Here is a 21,494-nt window from a genome sequence, read left to right as displayed (position 1 = left end):
GGGTGGGGGTTGGGGGGTGGGCAGAACAGTCGGCAAGCATTAGACCTCAGGGTAAAGGACGTTGGAAGCAAAAGGAAGCCCCAAGCAAAAGTCCTCTGTGGACTACCGCTCAAGTACTTATTGTGGGCCAGTTAGTAGGCCAGGCACAGTGGCTCACTCCTGTGATCCCAGGCTGAGGTGGAAGGAATACTTGAGTGCAGGAGTTCAAAACAGCCTAGGCAACCTAGAGAGGCCGTCTCTATGAATTATTTAAGAAATTTAGCCGAGGCTGGGCACAGTGGCTCATGCCTATAATCCCAGAACTTTGGGAGACCTAAATGAGAGGATTGCCTGTGCCCACGGGTTCGAGACCAGCCTGGGACAACTTGGCGAGACCTCATCTCTACAATAAAAATCAAAAAATTAACTGGTTGTAGTGGCACACACCTGTAGTTCCAGCTATTTGAAAGGCTGAGGTGTCAAGGCTGTGGTAGCCGTGAGCATGCCGCTGCACTCCAGCCTGGACACAGAGTGAGACTCCGACTCAAAAAAAAAAAACTTAGCCGAGCATGATGGCATATGCCTGTAGTCCTAGCTACTCAGGGGATGAGTCAGAGGGAGCCTCTGAGCCCAGGATTTTAGGTTTTCAATAAGCTATGATCATGCCACTGATCTCTGGCCTTGTCTCTAAATAACAATTATTACTGTTAAGCAATAAAATAAATTTTTAAAATATTTTAAAAAGAAGTTTGTTAGTTATAAGTCTAGGTAGGTCATCTCTATACTGAAAAGGGAAATGGCTCTCAGAGAAGTGATGTTTGTGTGTGCGTGCGTGTGTGCGTGTGTGTGTGTGTGTGTGTGTGTGTGTGTGTGTGTGTTGGCAGTTAGGTGAGATCAAGTAGCAAGTCTTGGTAGGTAATTTCTGTGGATTCAGTGGGGTGTGGGGTCTTATCAAAAAGGTAGTGCTGTTTAACCCTCGCTCCACAAAGCCCAGCTGATATTGACTCTGACCCTCACCATCGCCACCGCTTCTGCCCTTGGCCTTGGCAGTGTTCGTTTTCTGCTTCATCCTGATCTCATAGTGCTATCCCTGTGTGTCTCCCCAGCCCCACATTCATTCACCATGTGTCCTGCATCCTTCCTGTGTTCCAGGTGCTATTGTGGGCACTGAGGATACAGTGGGGGACAAAGCATGGGGTCCCCATGCAGCTCTAGTGGCTCCTCTATGGCAGAGCCACCCCTAAGACAAGGATCCCTAAACTGACAGCTCCCAAGACCAAGTGCACAGAACCATCACCTTGACACAGCCCTGCACCTCCCAACCCAGCCAGATCTTGAACTCCAGTCCCACTCCAGTCCTGCTTTCACTCTTAAATCCACTCCATCCTTGCTCCTAATCCTAATTTGTTCTGTACGGTTGCTACAAAACAACAGTGATGGAGGCTTCTTGCAGAATTGGGACCTCCTTGCAACCCACAGGACCATTAGAGATGCAGAGCCTTTGCCCAGGCTACAGCTACGCAGCACCTTGAAGAGGTCATCTCCAGGACTGGGGTGCCCTCTAGTGCCCACTGGACATGCAACAGCCCTCGGCCACGGGATGGGACAGCTCTGACCAGGGCACAGACGATACTTGTGCTGAGTGAGGGTCCTGAGCCCTCAGTTCTCCCAAACATCACTCCAGGGTGGCGAGACACTCATCTGTATGCAGATACAGGTCATAACCATCTTCCAAATGGTTTTCCACATAGCTCTTGGATCGCTTAACCTTCTGAATAGATTTTTTTTAAGTTTAGTTGAAGTCCCCCATTGCACTTTTAGCTCCTTTAGTGGAAAGATGGGAAACCAGTGGTCACCTTTCTCATTATTACAGCTCTTTATTCACCAAGAGCTCAGCTCACTGAACTGTGGTCCTTCCTACACTTGTCTCTCACCGTTTCTCTGTGATCATTTTACACCTCAAATACATGGGAGATAGGACAAGAAGGGAAAGGCGGAAGGGGACATAGCAGCCTAGAACCTATTTTTTTTTTTTTAAGATGAGGTCTCACTGTGTTGCCCAGGCTGGACTTGAACTCCCAGGCTCTAGTGATCCTTCCACTTCAGCTTCCTGAGTAGCTGGGACTCCAGGCATGCACCACCATGCCAGTTTAGCCTAGAGTCTTGATCCGAGTTGCCTGCAGAGGAAAGGTTGCATTGCAACACAGTGCACTAGAAAGAGGGGCTGGATTTTCCTAAGAATTATCTCAGTCCCCCCACCAGAGCATCAGCAGGAGGGGCAAAACAGTTGCACTGACTGCCAGGGAGAAAGGCAGGTGAGGGGCAGGTATGGGCTCATGAGTGAGGCCAGAAACCTGGCTGGGCTCAGAGTGACAAGGAGATGCCAGGTCTAGAATTGGATGCCCTCTTCAAGGCCCTCGGGGAGGGCCCCCTGCTGCTGGGTCATTGGAAAAACCCTCCTGGCTCATAGCACCACACTGCCCCTTCACTAGCAGAGTACAGAATGTTCTCTTGACTCCTGGCAGAGAAAGCCTGCCTTCTCCTCTCTGTCTCTCACCCACCACTCAGAACACTCTGGTCTCCATGCTCCATAGAGAAAATGTGGCACAGAAACAAGAAATAAAGGAAGCCCCAAACAGGTCAGAACCACTGCCTCAGACAGGGGCTCAAGACGGAGGGTCTTGTCTCCCCAGCAGTAAATATGATGATTTTTGTCTCTAGGACCTAGTGCAGTGACTGGCATCTGCCAGGTGTTCAGTTACTGACTGACTTGAATCTCTCACTTCCTTGAAAACCCTATCATCATTGAGCTAACCTAAACATCTATCAAACTTATTTCCTATTCTTATGGTACCTCTCAATATGTGTGTTCCATATACTTATAGCCTTCCTGCTATGCAACGCAGAACAATAAATGGTTCCCTCACGGTACAGTATTTATGAGCTGATAAAAAGTTCATCACCCTAAAATTTCACCCTTGAAATTGTGTAATTTCTTTTTGTTTGTTTGTTTATTGAGTCAGGGTCTCACTCTGTCACCCAACCTGGAGTGCAATAGTACCATCACAACTCACCACAGCCTCAACTTCCTAGGTTCAGGCAACCCTTTCTCCTCAGCCTCTCAAGTAGCTGGGATTACAGGCACATGCCACCAAGCCTGTCTAATTTTTGTATTTTTTGTGGAGATGAGGTTTCACTATGCTGCCCAGGCTGGTCTTGAATTCCTGGGCTCAAGCGATTCTCCCACCCAGCCTCCCAAAATATTGGGATTACAGGCATAAGCCACAGTGTCCAGCATGATTTCCATTTAAATCATGTCTGCTTTTGACTTCTTTTCCAACAAGAGAGGTCTCACATTTCTGATTGTCTCATTGTGGCACCCTTCCCTCTTATGGCTGTCCATACCTGCACCAGCTCCATCATGGCTCTCTAACAGCCAGGTTTCCAGCCAGATGCCCAAGGTGCTATCAAGTAATAATACCTGCTTGTAGCCAGTGGTCATGGTCCCCCATGAGAGCATTCTGTTGACCAGAGCAGTAGGTTGAAGAACTGTGCTCTCTCTCTTGGGTGTTAACTTCATACCCGAGGGTTCATCACTCTAGAAGGTAGTATGATTAAACTCTCCCTAAATGTTGATTCCATTACTGGCTTCCAGGTGCAGGATTCTCAGGTCATCCCTGTCATCTATGAGTTGGACAGTGTCACTCTTTTTTTTTCTTTTTCTTTTTTGAGTTAGAGTCTCACTCTGTCGCCCAGACTGGAGTGCAGTGGCCGCTCCCGGCCACCGCAGCCTCGACCTGCTGGGGCTCCAGCGATCCTTCCGCCTCAGCTTTCCAAGTAGCTGGAATTACAGGCACGCACTACCACGCCTGGCTAATTTTTTTATTTATTGTAGAGATGAGGTCTCACCAAGTTGCCCAGGCGGGCTCAGGCAATCCACTCACCTCAGCCTCCCAAGGCACGGGATTACAGGCTGAGCCACCAAGCCCGGCTCAATTCACTCTTGACTCATAAATATGTATGTACAAAAATTGATCAGTTAGGTCCACGTCCCAGCAGTGTCTGTGAAACCCACCACTAACACATCATAAGCTAGACTCTATCTTTGTCTTAGTCTTTGTCTATCTCATCCTTTTTTATTTTTCCATGGTAATTTCCTTGCTATGATAAAATATTCTTCCCAATCCTACTCATGTTTAGTTTTTTAAAACTAAACTTTGTCAGCAGCATTTTAAGAACTCTAAACAAATCACAGCTTCTCCTGCTCCCGGTCCCATGCTTATAAACTGGCTCTAAACTCTTTCAGCAAGAGGTTCTTATCCTGTATGGGAACTATGTTATTTTTCCTCAGAATGTTTGCTTAGGTTCCAGTCATGTGTTCGGCCCTCAGCCTAGTAGAGATCTTCACTGCCTACAGGGCCTAGTGCACCTCCTTCCTGGCCTACACTCCATCACAAACCCTGCACAGCCCAGCTTGCTCACAGCCTCTCCCACGGGGCAGAGTCTGACTAGGCCACTCTGCTCCTCTCTCACAGATACTCGTCCACACGTGCTTCCCCTCCTCTCCTCAGCCTTGCTCTCTGGGACTTCAGCAAGTCATGCTCTTTCCCCCAAGTCTTATCCACTCTTACACATTCACACTATCTCTCACTCACACTACCCCATACTCACTATCCCCCACTCATACTCACAACTCACACTCTCACACACCCACACATCCTCACACACAATCCCACACTCATACTTACACACTCACACATCCTCACCTATGCTATCTCACATTCATATTCACACACACACACACACATTATCCCACACTCTCACACTTACACACCCAACTCTCAGACACACACTATCCTACACACACTCACTCACACACACTCACTCTCACACACACTTCAGAAATCATTTTCTCACTCTATGATTTCTCTCGTGTCTTTGTTCAGTTCCCTCAGGAAACCTCCCTTCATCCTCCTCTCAGCCAGAACACTGCCTAGATCATGGCCAAAGAACACCAAGCACACTGCAGAGCATTGCATCTAGTGCTAGCCTGCTTCTAGGCCTAAAAATCATCTGGTACAACTCCTTCCTCTTACAGATGAGGAAACTGAAGCCAGAAAGAGAAAGGCATTTAACCATGGTCAAGAAGGCCAGAGCAGTACTGTTGTCAAGAGACAAACCTGTATCAAGGCACAAAGGAAGGCCTGGAGCTCTGGAGTGGAATGTGCTCTGCTGGACACCCCAGTGGCACTCCTGATACGGTCACGTGAGCAGCTAGCATGGCTGCTGTGTCCCTCCTGGCCCTACCTCACGAGCACCTGCTGACTTCATGTGTGTGAGATCACCTACCCCTCATCATAGTCCAGCATTTCATTTAAGACACAGCTCAAGGGCTGTTTCTCCCAAGAATAATTGCTTTGATGCTGTGATTGCCCCACTTTGTGTCACCTTCCTCCATGGTATATCAGTTTGTACCATGATGATATGTGCTTGATTATAGAGCACTTTGTCATTGGTATTTCATGTACATATGCTTTTACTTCTCCAACTAAATCATAAGCTTCAGGGGAAAAGAGATCATGACTTCTGTGTGTCTTGTTTTGACTGCCCACCATAACTGGCAAGAGACTTGGTACATGGCTGGAATTCCACAAAAGATTTCAACAAATAGCTTTGACACTCAAAGCAGTTATAAGTTGCTGGTTTTTGAGCCAGGGCAGGAAGGAACTGTCACAGTTGTGTGTAGGGTCTGAAAGTCAAGAGGGACTGGATGACATGTGGAGAAGGGTTTATCTGGGGACCACGAGGTTAGAAGGGAAAGGATGGAGAGGAGACCAGATAGAGAATGGGGGCTACGTGGGGAGAGGAGGCCAGTGCCCGCCAGTCTGCACCTGGCCCTGTTTGCAGGAAGGGCTGACCAGCCCCAGGGGATGCCCAGCACTCTGGGCCTGGTGGTCTTGTGCCCAGGAAGGCTGAGGCCTAGCAAGGCCCCCAGCACATCTTGCTTTCCATGGGCCTTTGGTACTATTCACCTATGTCCTGTCTGTCCTTCCTTGTCTCCCCCCAGAGCCGAAGGATGAAGTGGAGGTGTCAGATGATGGTAAGTGCTGGCCACTTGTGCTTGGGTCAGGCTCTTGGGGAGGAAGGGGCTGAGCGAGAGCATCTGATGACTCACACTCACCCTGATGCATACCCATAGATGAGAAGGAGGCCGAAGTCGATTACCGGACGGTGACAGTCAATACGGAACAAAAAGTATCTGACTTCTACGACATCGAAGAGAGACTAGGATCGTAAGTGGAATGGGAAGCTGCCTTCCGGCCCCCAGGGTGAGGGTGGCACAGTCCCCACAGTTAAATTCAGTGCCTTGCCATCTTGTCTTTCCTGGGTTCTGCTCCTGCTCAAACAGATTCCTGCAGACTCACGAGGAACTGACCCATGAAAGCATCCCTCACTCGGGGCTCTTTGTGAGGCTGTATATGTGGTTCTGCACTTGCCAGGCTCTGCAAAAACTGTGGGCTAGTCCTTCCTTTTTCATGCCTCCGTTCTCAGCACAAGATTAAAGTGGGACTGGATCAGGACCAGATCATCTCTGGAATCCCTTCCATTTGATCCACGGAAGTCAGTGGAGCCTGATCAGTGCTTGCTGTCCAGCAATGCCCTCCTAGTGCTCCACTGAAATTCACAGAGGTCATCAAGCCCCCTTTATGAGCATGTCCCTCACTGTTTACTCTGGATCCTCCCTGGGGTGTGGAGGACACCCGTGGGTTCAGACTCCAACCCCAGACCCAGTCACAGCCAAGCTGCGCATTTCCCCCCAACCCTCCATCCCTGAAGTGCAGGAGGTGAAAAAAAAAGAGCGGGACTCAGCTTGCATTTCCAGTGGTTTCTGGAAAATGAAGGAGCAATGCAAACCTGGTAGAAGCTCTGTAAAAGGAGTCCACACCGTCAAGGAACCCCCCGCTACCCTCTCCCACGTTGGGAAGCAGGATCCTGCCTGGGCTATTGCCAGGGCTATTGCCAGGGCATCAGTGCGAGGAAGGCAACCATTCAGTAATTCTCTGTGCTGAGGAAGGGTTACCTCCACCCAACTTCATGGGTCCTGCAAGGAGGGAAAGAAAGGGCTGCCAGTCAAGATAGGGAGTAGGTTTGTCAACATTAGACATGAGTTTCATTGATCAACAGGGGTCAGCACACCTTTCTCATAAAGGACCAGATAGTCAATGTCTTAGACTTTACAGGCCATAGGGCTGCATCGCAACCACTCAGCTCTGCTACTGTAGCACAAAAGCAGCCACAGACAATATGTAAGCAGGCGGATGGGGCCATGTGCCAATAAAACCTGACTTATAAAAAGAGGTGAGACCAGGCGTGGGGGCTCAAGCCTGTAATCCCAGCACTTTGGAAGGCTGAGGTGAGGGGATTGCCTGATCCCACGGGTTCAAGACCAGCCTGGGCAACTTGGTGAGACCTCGTCTCTACAATACATCAAGAAATTAGCCAGACGTGGTAGCGCGCATCTGTAGTTCTGGCTTCTTGGAAGGCTGAAGCGGAAGGGTGGCTGTGGGTGTGCCACTGCACTTCAGCCTGGGCAACAGAGTGAGACTCTGACGCAAAAAAAAAAAAAAAAAAAAAGAGACGGGCCAGATTTGTCCCACAACCCATATTGTAGCTAAACTAAATTTGGCTTTTGTCTCCTCCTCCTTTCACTTGCAGTGGGAAATTTGGACAGGTCTTTCGACTTGTAGAAAAGAAAACTAGAAAAATCTGGGCTGGGAAATTCTTCAAGGCATATTCAGCAAAAGAGAAAGAGAATATCCGGCAGGAGATCAGCATCATGAACTGCCTCCACCACCCTAAGCTGGTCCAGTGTGTGGATGCCTTCGAAGAGAAGGCCAACATCGTCATGGTCCTGGAGATGTGAGTGGCCGGCTGCCAGCAGCCCAGACATTGTGGACCCATGAGCCCCCAAATGTGTCTCCCCCTGCTCCACCCTAGCCAACTCTGCCCCAAGATGGAAATTCCTGCAGACAGGGGTGTGTTATGCAAGGGTGTGATACCAGTCCTATGGCCAGGGATAACCAATCAGGACCAGAAGGTCTGCAACAGTGCTGGCCCTGACCCACTGAATCCCAGCCTGGTCAGTCCCACGCTCCTTTCCATAACAAACCAGCAGATCTTTGAGGACCCTTGACTCTTTTCACCTTCATCTCCCAATGAAAGGGCCAGAGCTATTTCCTAGGCTCCTTGGTTTGGTCAGGGGCATTCTCACCTGTGGCTGGCTTAGAGTCCAAGGGGGGACAGGGCAGCTTCCTGACTTCCCTGTGAAAAACAAGGGGACCCAGGGCTAGGGACTAGAATACAGGATGGAACCCTTGCCCGGTAGTCTCCTGTGCCTCCGCATGCCCGTTCCACCCTGCTTTGTACTCTTGACTTCTCACTCACTAAAGAGTAGCGCTTTCCCTGCTGATTGTACAAAGGCAGGGGGATGGAGCAGATGACCTCCACCCAAGGCTATTCCAGAATCCCTGTTTCTTCTATATCCCAATCCTCTACCTCCCTTACCTCTGAGCTGATGGTACACGTGTGTAGACACACACACACACACAAATACACATATCTAAACATACACACTGGCATTGGTAAGCCAAGCATCCTCCACAGCACCTATATTTTTTAAAGAGTTTCATTACTCTGATTTTTTTGAATATTTGATATAATCACATCAAAACATATAAGGAAATACAGAGTGAAAAGTCTCATTTCTACCCTGTTTCTACCACCAAAGGTAAATGGTTTTATTTGTTTTGCCTGTATCCTTCCAGAGTTTCCTTAGGAAAATATAAACATATATATTCTTATTTTCCTGCCTTTTAACACAAAAGATATCTTATTGTACTTGCTATTCTATACTTTGCTTTTTTCAGCAAATTGCTATGGGAGTAGCCCCGTACTGAGACCCAGTGAGCTTCCTCATTCTCATAGCTCCACAGGGTTTTGTTATGTGAATATGTCACAATTTAGTTAAGCAGTCTTCTTTTGACAGAGGTTGGGTCTTTTGCTTTTACAAACAAGCACTGTTTGTAATCTTGTACACACATCTTTTCACTCATGCCCGTGTATATCTATAGGATAAATTTCACAAGTGAGGGAGTGCTGGAGCAAGTGTATGTACACTTGAAACTTTTAGAGAGATTGTGAAATTGCCTTCAACATCTTTGAACTGCTCATCCTGAATCCTGGAGATCCCAGTCCTTTGGAGAAGACTCTATCAGCATCTTGGCATTCTTGTGAGGCCACTAAGACATCCTCAGGCTTTAGGTGTGGATGCAATATTAGTCTTTTCTCTCCCCTCATTCCATTAACATTCTGGCCTGCAGGTATTTTCTTCCATTGTGTTCCTTAGGAAAGGCAATAGTGGTTAAGAGCGAAGACTTGAGTCAGATGAACCTTACTTCACATCCCAGCTCTGTCTCTTACTTGCTATTTGCCCTTAAATGAGTGATCAGTTGTGTCTTATTATCCATAAAAGAGGATATTAACACCTCCTCATGAATCTGTGGGTATTAAATGGAATAATGCGTGTAAAGCACAGTTCTTTAAAATGGGAACCTATTGTGAGTGGTTTGACGCATTGACTTTTTCTGTATCCTGGTCTTTTTTCCACTTAAAAATACTCTTTGAGCATTTAACATCCAACTAGCTGTTGCAAAACAAATCTATCCTTCCTGGTATTCTGGAAGCCTGGCTTCAGTTTCTGCTACTATTGAGTCATGATTTTGTAATTGTTAAATCCTACCAGCAGGAAGAGGTATTTGGTTGAGAATACTCAATCTCAAGACTCCCCCTTTGACTATAAAATTCTACAATTTTATGCAACATAAAAGAGTAGTAGAAAATTTCTATTTGTATCTTATGATGTTTTCAGTTCCCAGTTCAAACTTTCCTCTCCACTTTCAGGAAGTATCTAGCCATGTCTGTGCCCTCATTCATTCCACCCTCACAATGGCCCTGTGGGCTACATCTTTTCACATTTATTCTACAACGGGTTGCTTAGTCCAGGAAGTATGGGCATGTGAGGACATGTGCAAAAATGTCTTATCTTTAGAAGTTAAACCTTGAGCAAGTTTGTGAGAGGGTGTGGGGAGGGGCAGGAGGGAACAGGGCCTCCTGGGTGAGGCCCGGCAGCAGCACCAGTGGGCAGAATACCATACTTAGCTAGGAATTGGGAGCTGGCAAGCTGGATGGAAAAAGTCGAGAGAAAACGTAACAAGGCTTCAGCTGGTCTGGCTTTCATCCCTCCACCCCGCGCCTCCCCCGTGGAAAGGAGCAGGTCTTCATGCCCAGATGCCACAAGATTTTTCTACACTCGGGGTAAGAAACTTGCCTCTTGACAGGAACTCAGTCAACTGAAGACAAAGGGAGCAGGTTTCTACTTCATCTGTGTATCCCTTCCAGCTTGGACATTGTGAGACTCGACCACTGAGAGGGGAAAGGGTGATTTCCACCAGAGTACTTTGCTATTCTCCTTGTTTGATGGAGAAGCTGAGATTAAGAGAAGGATGATGCCTGGTGCTGTGGAAGAATGAAAACGTATTCCAGGGTCTCAGCCCTCAATTCAGTTGCCTCAGATATAGTAAGAAATAAGAATGAATGTGTCTTCAGCCTTCCTGACTTCCGGTTACTTGACAAGTCCCCATCATACAACTGTTGTCCTGAGACAGGTGATCCTTTGTGCTGGGAGCCTGGGCTTGTCCTTTTGGAAGTGCTCGGGATGTTCCAGGTGGTAGTGGGACTCTGAGCACTGAAGAGGATGTGAAGTTTAGGCTGAGTCATCCATGACTGATCTCACCTTTGTACTACTGTTAGCACAATTAATTAAAGGACATCCAGCTGGCTGCCATGAGACAAGGAGTCCAGGTGTCAAGTCCCCTGATAGCACCATTCCTTCTGGCTGCCCATGAGGGCTGGCCAATGTCTAGAGTTTGGGAATAAATTTGATCCCTTGGGATTAGGTAGCCCTGGTAACAGTAGGTATTCATTCATTTACTTATTCACATTTACTCATTCACATATCCTCTGGTCCAATCTTGGTCCTTGGCATTGTCCCATCTCTGTAGGTGGAGACTTATTACTATTAAACTAATACTTCCCACCCATAGCATTGAGCATTTTGGAAAGAAACCTGCAGAACCATTCACCCTGCTTGCTTAACCCCTTCCATCCTGGGAAGTGGACCATAGGAACAATTTTCAAAATATGTTAAATATGTTTGAATAGGATTGAACCTATTAAAATTTACACTGAAAAAGTTACCTCTAGAAATGCAGCAGTAATTATCTCCATGGCTCAGATTTCAACCAACATTGCCTCGGATGTTCCCACAGGCACTGGAAATCATGGTTGCTTGTTTTTTCATCATTTTTTAAATTTAAAAGCAAACCTTTTGGCCCACCTTGTCTGTGCCAGATATCGTCAGATGAAAATACGAGTCTAGACAGAAGCCAGACCTTCTGCAGACATTTCACAAACAACTTTAAGACGGGGCAGACTCGATACAAAAAATGCAGAGGCAAGGCGGTAGATGCCTAGGGAGGGAAAGATCATTTCGTATGGGGAAATGGGTTGATTTATCAGAGGACATAAATTTCAGCAGACCTTGCAGGAATGGTAGTAAGCCAGTATTTCCCAAACTTGTCTGACCATAAGAATGGCCTGACATACTTATTAAAAATATGGATCCTCAAATCCCTCCCAAGATTATCTCAATGATAATCTACAGAGGAAGAGCTTGGGAATCTATATCTTTAACAAGAGCACCCAAGTAATTCTTTAAAATAGGAATTGATAATTAACACTGAGCATTTACTATGTGCACAACCCTCTTCTAAGCACTTTACCTGTGTTAACTCATCCAGGCTTTGCAGCTACCTCGTGAGGTGGTGCTGTTTTTATCTGAGTCTTACAGATGAAAAAATTGAGGCACAGAGATGTAAGAATTGGCTGAGACCTAAGAATGTAGATCAGAGTTTGACTTGGAGCCTGGATGGGGAGCTATAGACGTGGCGGGCTTAGAACAAGAGGCGCCACCTGCTGGCTGTGCAGGGACCTTCTTCTCACGTTGGTTCTAAACATCAGCTCTAGCTCCCCCCACCTATCACTGGCACAGACTGCCCCTTCCCAGCTCAGCCCTTCCAAATTTGTCATGTGGCCGACAGGCTGTGGGATGCTAGGCTTGTAGCGCTCCCTGTGTCCTCCTTCCCACAGGGGTCAGTGACAAGATTCACCTGGGCCCACCACAGGTTGTCAAACAATAATTAAATATAACCTGAGTACCTACAGTGTGTTAGGCAAGATACTTCACAAAAGGTTCTTACATTCCTAACAACTCTATGAGGAAGGGACAGATAAGGAAACTGGGGCTCAGAAGGTTAAGCAACTTGCCCGAAGTCACACAGCTTATAAAAGGCAGAGACAAGATTGAAACTCAGCTTCTTCCCCTCTTCACTGCCCTAGGAGAGGGAGCACCGTTCTAAGAGAACAGGCCCAGAACAAAGCCCAGCCAGCCTTGTTCAATTGGTGGGCCTAGATATCTGGGGGCTGTGTGAGTTACCAAGGAGCTGCTTTAACTTGCTAAACAGTGAGCAAGGAAGGTGAGTCAGAGGGCTGGCACAGGGGAACAGAAAGAACCCGTGTAACTAAGGCAGGGGGCCCTGCGTTTTCACTGAAGGGCAGTATGCTGACTGACTGAGGCCCTGGGCAGTCCTTAGCAGAGGATACAGGGCTGTGGGCTACAGAAACATGGAATTGATTGGACATGGCCAAGATCCAAAGTCTAACCAGGTAAAAGGATTCTACTTTCAGCCTGGGCAAAGAAGGGGTCTAGGAGGCAAGTTAGTTGTGGGTGGAGAAGTAACTGATACTCTAGGCTTAGCCAGAGTGTGCATGCTTATCACAACCATAGGTATGATGGGCTATAGCCAACTAATTCTAGGGGCTCCTTATTATTGAAGACATTTTTCTGTTCCTAGTTGTTCAAATAAATATTTAGGGGAGCTGTATTTTAAATTTAAGTTCCCTGTGACTAAAAGTCATGGCTCAGATACAAGAATGTTCCCTTGGGCGTCTATGGTCATTTGGGGATAGAGACTGCTCAGCAGTCACCCTTGTTGCTAAGGAGATGGTGTCTGGAGCTCTCCGTTCATACCTACCTGAAACCACCTGGCCTAGATGCTTCCCTGAGTCCTTAGAAGATTTGTGGGTGCAGGGCAGGGTCCCCCAAGTAGGAAACGAGGAGGCCCAACCCTCCTCCCATGATGGAAGACTGGGACTCAGGAAGCACCAATCACTTTCATTCCCTGCCAGTTCCCCCAGTGCCCAGCCTCCCCTGGCCCGACTCCCTGCCAGCCTGGCCTCCGTGAACCTGCGGTCTGACCACCCCTGTCCTCTTCCCACCTCCTGTTCCCGCAGCGTGTCAGGGGGTGAGCTGTTTGAGCGCATCATCGACGAAGACTTTGAGCTGACAGAGCGCGAGTGCATCAAGTACATGCGGCAGATCTCGGAGGGAGTGGAGTACATCCACAAGCAGGGCATCGTGCACCTGGACCTCAAGCCCGAGAACATCATGTGTGTCAACAAGACAGGCACCAAGATCAAGCTCATCGACTTCGGTCTGGCCAGAAGGCTAGGTAAGGCTGATGCGCTACTCCTGTTGTGACCGCCATGTATTGCAGTGGCTGTTTGCGTCCCACACACTGGGTGTTAGAGGCAGCGTGCAGTATCGGAGTTAAGCCAGAGACCACAAAGCCTGCTCAGGTTCAAACCCTCCCCCTGCCACTTCCTAGCTGTGTGACTGTAAGCCTCAAACTCCCTGTCTATAAAGTAGGATCATAGAGTACCTACCTCAAAGATTTGTTGGCAGGAGCAAATGTGTTTATAAACCTACAGTGACAGGAACAGTGCCTTGCACATAATAAGCACTACGTAGGTGTTAGCTGTTTATTGGATGATGATAACGACGATGATGGTGAGCCCCTTTTGTTTTTGCTCTGGTGCCATTAGCAGCAAAACTCATTTTGATGATGATGGCTCTACAATCTACAGCATACTATAGTTTCCAGAGCATTTTCACATTTTTTTTTTTTTTTTTTTGAGTTGGAGTCTCACTCTGTGGCCCAGACTGGAGTGCAGTGGCCGCTCCCAGCCACCGCAGTCTCGACCTGCTGGGCTCCGGCGATCCTTCCGCCTCAGCCTTCCAGGTAGCCGGAATTACAGGCATGCGCTACCACGCCCGGCTGATTTTTTGATTTATTGTAGAGATGAGGTCTCGCTGCCCAGGCGGGTCTCGAACCCGCAGGCTCAGGCAATCCACTCACCTCAGCCTCCCAAAGGCGCGGGATTACAGGCTGAGCCACCGAGCCCGGCTGCATTTTCACATTTTAAAAATCCCATTGATTCTCACTGTGAGGTAGGCCGGGCAGATTTTATGAGTCTCCGTGTGTAGATTAGGAAATGAGGTTCATGGCAGCTTAGCCCAGGAGGGCCCACTGTGAGCCAGCAGAAGGGCTGGGCTTGGCATAAGGCCCCTGGGCCCCACGCAGTGTGCTTGGTAGGGCCTCTGCTATTCCCGCACTAAGCAGGAGGGGTGTCATGGGGGAGGCGGTCAGGGCCTCAAACTCACGCCCGAAGGCATGTTGGTCAGTGGCTGTCTGCCTCACACTCTGCCCATGGCCACCCTGCCTCTGTAGCCCTTAGATGTCACAGCAGCTTTGCTGTCCCCAGAAGAAACCCCAGGCCTGGGGTGAGCCTGTCTTTACCTCATCCCCCTGGAGATGCAGGAAGGAGTGGGCCAAGCTAGTGCCACCCAGGAAATCTCCTCCCAGTGTGCCCAGTTCTGGTTGGGGCTTTATTGCTTTTGAAGAGGAAAGTGAGGGGTGAGGTCCTCACAGGCCATGACCGGCCTGGTGACAGCACAGTCGATGAGAACACACCCCATGCTGGGCAGATGAACCTACTCTGCTCTGTCCTACTAAAGGGACAGAGTGGTGGCATGGATGGCACACAGGGCTTTGAACAGTAACCACTAATAAATTAAACGAATAAGGAGGATCTAACCTCAGGAGCCAGCAGTGTCAGAGCCCAGGAACACAGCGCCCAGGTTCCTTCGGTGAGAGATATTGTGGGAATAGCAGTGTCCACCAAGGACCAGAATGGAGGGAACTGGGAAGAGGTTAAAATGTAGTAGGAAGGGTTTTTAGGAGCAGGAGTTGGAGTCTGAGATCTGTTAAATGCTTTGAGGACATGGGCTCTGCAAAGTTAGACAAGGTTAGGTGCAGCCCAAGGCCAAGGGTTTATCACCTGCCCTGATGATAATATTTCCCAGAAGCTGGCATCTTCCCAAGGTGCCTGCAGTTAGGTCATGCTAACAGGCATCTCTGGTCCTTTATGGCTGAGAAGCCCCACCATGAGTTGAGGCCTCCTCCCATTCCCTCCCGGCAGCCCATGGAAGAGAGCCGTGCAACTGTGTGGCTAAGTAGGAAAGGAGTTGACAGCCTAGTTGGAGTCCTGACCACCACGAACTAACTGGGTGGGGAAATCACTACTTCCCTGGGCCTCACGCTTGTCCTCAGTAGTGCGGGCATCGTACATACCTCTTAGGCCTGGTGAGAATATCAAACAGGCAAATCCTAGTAATGCAGGGAACAGAGCACATAGGATGTAGTGAATGCCAGAGTCTGTAAACGTTAGATTGTTATTAAGCAAGAGTCACAGTCCCTGCATCAGGGAGCTAACTCATGAGAGAGACAGATGCACAGAAAGACTGTTTGAGGCAGGTGCTTTACCAGCCTCATCTCCCCCTCCCTGCCCCGCTCAGGACATTGGCGCGAGTAAGCGGCTGGTTGGTTTCACTGGCTGCTGATGCACCTGTGTCATAAGGAGGCTGAGTGTCTCATCCAAGGAGAGAGCCCAAAGGGCTGAGCCTGGGCCTGTGCCTCTCCCAGGTTGGGGCCAACATATAGATGCAGACAGCTGCTCGCCACGAGCTGGCTCCGCAATGTGCTGGTGACTAATCACTCTCTATCCTCGTTTCAGAGAACGCAGGCTCCCTGAAGGTCCTCTTTGGCACTCCGGAGTTTGTGGCGCCTGAGGTGATCAACTACGAGCCTATCGGCTACGCCACAGACATGTGGAGCATTGGGGTCATCTGCTACATCCTGTGAGTCCTGGGGCACACAGGGTGGGGACCGTGAGTCCCACGGGAGGGTCCCCAAGCTTCCCTGAATCAGAAAGGTCCTCAAGTTGCTCTGATAAGAAGATCCCCAAGCTGCCCCAAGTCAGGAGGACAGCTCCTAGACTCAGCCCCATCAGCCCACCCTGCTCTGGGCTCCCGACAAGTCAGTAGACTGCTCCATACTGACTTCCCAACTTTGGGCCTGCACTGTCCCCAAACCTGGCCATCCTGGAGCCTTTGATCAGGAGGATGGGTAATGTGACTGGCACCATGTAATATATCCTCACGCAGTAGGTGGGTCCACAAAGAAGGAGGGCGGGAACCCAGGGGCAGATCTCAGGGCATCTTCATTGTCTTCAGTGGAGAGCACCCCATACTCATGGGATGGGGGTATGGGGACTCCAAACTGCTAGCCTTGTCTCCAAGTCCAGTATACGGGCTGCTTAATGTACACTTTCACTGGGCAAAGTGGCTCATGCCTGTAATCCCAGTGCTTTGGGAGACTGCAGCAGTAGGATTGTTTGAGCCCAGGAGTTTGAGACAGCCTAGGCAACATAGCGAGTACTTGTTTCTACAAAAAAATAAAAATAAAAACAGCCAGGCATGGTGGTGCACATCTATAATCCAAGCTATTTGGGAGGCTGAGGAGGGAGAATTGCTTGAGCCCAGGAGGTCGAGACTGCAGTGAGCCGTGATTGTACCACTGCACTCCAGCCTAGGCTACAGAGTGAGACCCTAAAAAAGGAAAAAAGCACTTTTGATTTTTGATGATAAAGCCTTCATTGGGACCAACAGACAACAGGAAGCAATATAGTAATTAGAATCGGGAAATGAGGTGGAAAATAGGAAGGCATTTCAATAAGTAATGCTGCAGAAAGAGCAGGGAGGCTGGTGATCTGGCCAGGGTTTTGCAAATGCTGGCATGCATGAATCACCCAAGTGTCTCCTTAAATTGCGGGTTTTGATTCAGGTTGGGGGACCTGAGCTTCCAAGTTTCTAATAGTCCCAAGTAGCCAACAGTACTGGCCCGAAGACCACACTTTGAGTAACAAGGCTCAAGGACACTCTCTGGTAGGGTCTTGCTGCTGATGGAGTCCCCAGAACCTCAGCATGCAGATAGCCATTAGCCTCAGAGACAGCCCCTGAGTTTGTGTGGCCACATGCAGTGATGGGATGGTCTCCCAGAGGTGCAGATGTGTATGTGCTCATCAAAACATTTTTGTTGTCAAAACAAAAGGAAACCTTTAACATTTTCACGGACAACTTGAGAGGAACCTCTTAGAATACTTTCTCAGACTCCTGGGGTCCTCAGACACCAGTGTCAGAAAAGGCTCTAGGTGATTCTGATGCACAGCTGGGTTTACAAATGCTTTAGCAGAAATGAGGTGACTTTTGGGCAATGTGGCTTTTGAACACGCTCAGGAGTTTTGTGGCCTGTTGGGACAGCCCCTCAGTGGAACCTGCCCCATGGATTCTGATCCCAGGCAGTCATCTTCTTCCCTGCCCCACCACCACAGCCTCCCCAAGATCAGTGGAGAGACTCCTGGCCAGGTGTGCATCTCCCTGCCTGTTCCCACCTCAGCCCCCTCTCCAGAGAAAGGAGCAGACCAGTAAAGATGACAACGGCACCTGATGCTTCATTTCTGCCTCCCGTGCTGAGTATGGAACAGCAGGGCAGTGGCCCAGCCCACTCCTTCCAGGGGTGCCCAGGCCTGGACCGTGCTCACACTGATCTCTGACCCCTGGGGAAACACCTGGCCCTGGAGACACAGTCCTTGGTCAGCTCACTCTGTGTAGACCCACCTGCCTCGCGGCCCAGCTTGGTCCCAGGGTCCCTCACCAGTCATCAAGGAGACTTGCCTTACTGTTTGCCCTTCAGCTGGTTTTCCCACCGCTGCAGCTTAGGGGTCATTTGCAGCCACAGATTTTCACATGAGATCTTGTTGGAGCCTCAGAAAAAACCTGGGATGGGTCATAGCAGGGAGTTGATCTTCATTTGGGATGAGGTGACTGAGGCCAAGGAAGCCCACATGTGTGTTTGTGTGTGTGTGTGTGTGTGTGTGTGTGTGTGTGTGTGTGTGTATGTGTTCGAGTTGCTTTCTCTGTCACCTAGGCTGGTGGAGTGCAGTGACACAATCACAACTCACCACAGCCTGGGCTTCCTGGGCTCAGGCAATCCTTCCGCCTTAGCCTCTTGGGTAGCTGGGACCATGGGCACACGCCACCACACCTGGCTAAATTTTTTTGATTTTTTTTTTTTTTTCATAGAGGTGAAGTCTCTCTATGTTGCTCCAAGCTGGTCTCAAACTTCTGGGCTCCTCCCACCTCAGCCTCCAAAAGTGCTGAGATGACAGGCGTGAGCCACCACACCCAACACTGACTAAGTTTTTGCAGTGAGCACTCGAGTAACCTCTACCCAGGTCAAGAAACCAGACACTGCCTGGACACCGGAGTCCTCTGGTACCCCCTCCTGGTTACTGTCCTTAGTGTAGCCGTTAATCTTGCAGCTAAAGTCATGGGTTAGTATTATGTGTTCTTGAGCTAAAGCAAACAAAAAAATGTACACTGGCTTTTTTTGTTCAACATTGTTTGTGGGACTCATTTATACTATTATGTGTTGTTGGAGGTTACTCTCACTGTTATGTGGTGTATTCCATTGTGTGAATATCATTTAATTGTTTTATCCATTCTACGTATGGGCTTTTGAGTAGTGTCTACATGTACTCTGGTACATGGTACATGTGTTTCAGTGAACAGATTTATATATTTCTGTTGGGCATATAATCTAGAACTAGAATTACAGGGTAATAAGAGAACTTGATTGTAAAACAAAACTTTGTGTGTATGTGTACGTGTGTGTGTAAGAGCACTGTAATTTGGGTACTGTGCTACTTTGTCTAAATTACTTTTAAAGCTAAGACCAAGAAATAGGGGGGTGTTTGTAATGTGGGGAGAAAATCATTTTGATGCTGCAGGTGTTTAGGCAGGGGTGTTGGGAGGTAGAAAAGTGTGTTACCAGGAGGCAGGCGAGGAGCCAGGGTCAGCCCTGCAGTGTCCTGGCTCCTGGGCCCCCACTGTGAGTCACTGTTCTCTGGGGCTTTTCCACGTTGGCTCTTACAGTGCGGATGGAAGTCTGGGAGTTTCCCAAGCTAGGGCTCCAGGAAGAGACTGGTGCCAAAAACAAAAGTTGGAGTCAGCAAGATGGCTTCCTTTAAAGCCCTGCTATAAAGAACCCTTGGGCCTCTGCTGGAGGCACCCAGAAGAGGCTCTTGGTGGCCCTCATGGCACCCTCTGCCCCATTCTCTTTGGTGCTTAACTGTCTGACTGGCAGCCTCTGTCAGCACCACTTCCACCTTTGCACCAGAGAACCCTCCTGATCTCCATCTCTGCTGAGGCCTGCGAGAGATGGAGAGGCCAGGGAGTGGGAGGGAGAGTGATGAGCCCTGTCACCATAGGGTGATCCGACTTCATTCACTCACACTCAGCCAGAGATCAGGGCAGTTCCTTTTTGGCACTGGAGGCACTGGCCCACCTGGGTTTCCAGGCCGGTAGGGAAGGAACGGGTGGAGTCTTGAAGAGGGATCTCAGATGACTTGAGTACCTGGAGACCTTCTGAAGTTAGCAGTACCAATGTGGTTTCTGCAGGAAGAGAGTACAGTGGAGCTGGAACCATGCTTCCATATGGAAGAAATCATAAAGCCACCTCCTCTTTTTTTTTTTTGAGTTGGCGTCTCACTCTGTCGCCCAGACTGGAGTGTACTGGCATGCTCATGGCCAACCCAGCATCGACCTGCTGGGCTCTGGTTATCTTTCTGCCTCAGCCTTCCAAGTAGCTGGAACTATAGGTGCGTGCTACCACACCCAGCTAATTTTTTTTTTTTTAATTGTAGAGATGAGGTCTCGCCAAGTTACCCAGGCTGCTCTCAAACCCATGGGCTCAGGCAATCCCCTCACCTCGGCCTCCCAAAGTGCTGGGATTACAGGCTTGAGTCACCGGGCCCAGCCAAGCCGCCTCCTCTTATGAGACCTTCCTCCTGCTACCTCGCTCTCCCTTATCTCCTGGACTTGGTGTTCCCTAACTGCCTATGGGAAGACCAAAACAATTCTTCTCTGTGCCTGATCTCATCCCTACTCCAAACTCTCTCCACTCCCACCCATCCCCCAAACCAAAGCGAATCAGCAATTACAGTTCTGCTTTTTCCACATTGCCATCATCCTGACTGGACTCAACAACATATACTTCCCATTTCGGCTGGTTTGTTGAGTACCTGTCATGGTCCAGAGAGCTGGCATCCATCCCTACCCTGGTGTGTATGGTCAAGGGAATGCCAGGACAGACAAGACGTGTGTGTGGTGGGGAGACAGGTGAGCTCTTCTGGGGCTAGGGTTAGGGTTAGGTGCTGGGGAGGACCCCCTGTGCCAGAGCAAGGGGGGCCTCCTCAGACCAGGGTCTGGATGTAGGTAGGGTTCTTTAGTATCTAGTAGCCTCTGCCTTCCCTGCCCAGGGGTGCCTCTCTCTTCCCTGTTGCTGAATCCAGAAATGCTCTCTGATTCCAGCCCTGCAATCTCCAACCTCAAAGTTCCCCTGCCAAATCTAATTACCACCTTCAGGACTTGCTCTCTGGGGACTTGGGCTTGGTTAACATGACAAAAGCCCAGGTCTCTGCTTTCTTGGCCATCGCACAAAACAATATCCAGCTCTTCCTGTGGACCAGGCCTCACAACTCTCCCAACAGATGGCTAAAAAGACAAACTCCTTCTTAACCATTCAATAGTTCTGTTGGCATATGTGTGATCCCCTTAGCTGGCCACTCATACAGCAGGGTCGTCTATCTACCACTTGAAAACCACACAGATGCTATGTGCAGTGGCTTCTGACTGTAGTACCAGCACTTTGGGAGGCCGAGGCAGGAGGATCTTTTGAGGCCAGGAGTTTGAGATCAGCCTGAGCAAGATAGTGAGACCCCATCTCTTAAAAAAAAAAAGTAGACTAGGCTCGGTGGCTCAGCCTGTAATCCCAGCACTTTGGGAGGCCGAGGCTAGTGGATTGCCTGAGCCTGCTGGTTCAAGACCAGTCCGGACAACTTGGCGAGACCTTGACTCTACAATAAATCAAAAACTAGCCCAGGCATAGTAGCACACGCCAGTAGTTCCGGCTACTTGGAAGGCTGAGGTGGAAGGATCGCCGGAGCCCAGCACTTCGAGGCTGCGGTGGCCGGGAGCGTGCCACTGCACTCTAGTCTGGGTGACAGAGTGAGACTCCAACTCAAAAAAAAAAGTAGAG

General features: G+C 49.1%; 1 protein-coding gene across 6 annotated transcripts in view; it reads left to right on the top strand.

Moving 5' to 3' along the window:
- The window catches only part of MYLK (myosin light chain kinase), a 186,959-nt gene that overhangs the window by 146,333 nt on the left and 19,132 nt on the right, over positions 1 to 21,494 (top strand). For 4 of the 6 annotated variants that reach the window (XM_021709465.1, XM_021709469.1, XM_021709467.1 and 1 more), the window contains 5 exons: positions 6,047 to 6,079; positions 6,179 to 6,272; positions 7,696 to 7,899; positions 13,450 to 13,667; positions 16,072 to 16,195. In XM_021709465.1, coding sequence (XP_021565140.1) covers positions 6,047 to 6,079; positions 6,179 to 6,272; positions 7,696 to 7,899; positions 13,450 to 13,667; positions 16,072 to 16,195 — 673 coding nt within the window. Of the gene's footprint in view, positions 1 to 6,046; positions 6,080 to 6,172; positions 6,273 to 7,695; positions 7,900 to 13,449; positions 13,668 to 16,071; positions 16,196 to 21,494 lie in introns of all 6 variants that reach the window. The other 2 variants (XM_021709470.1, XM_021709468.1) reach the window with 1 other exon arrangement.

Source organism: Carlito syrichta, unplaced genomic scaffold (genome assembly GCF_000164805.1).
Source record: "Carlito syrichta isolate Samal-C Ts95f unplaced genomic scaffold, Tarsius_syrichta-2.0.1 Scaffold236168, whole genome shotgun sequence".
Classification (NCBI taxonomy): domain Eukaryota; kingdom Metazoa; phylum Chordata; class Mammalia; order Primates; family Tarsiidae; genus Carlito; species Carlito syrichta.
The sequence above is the reverse complement of the archived record's forward strand: the minus strand, read 5'-3'. Positions and strand labels throughout refer to the sequence as shown.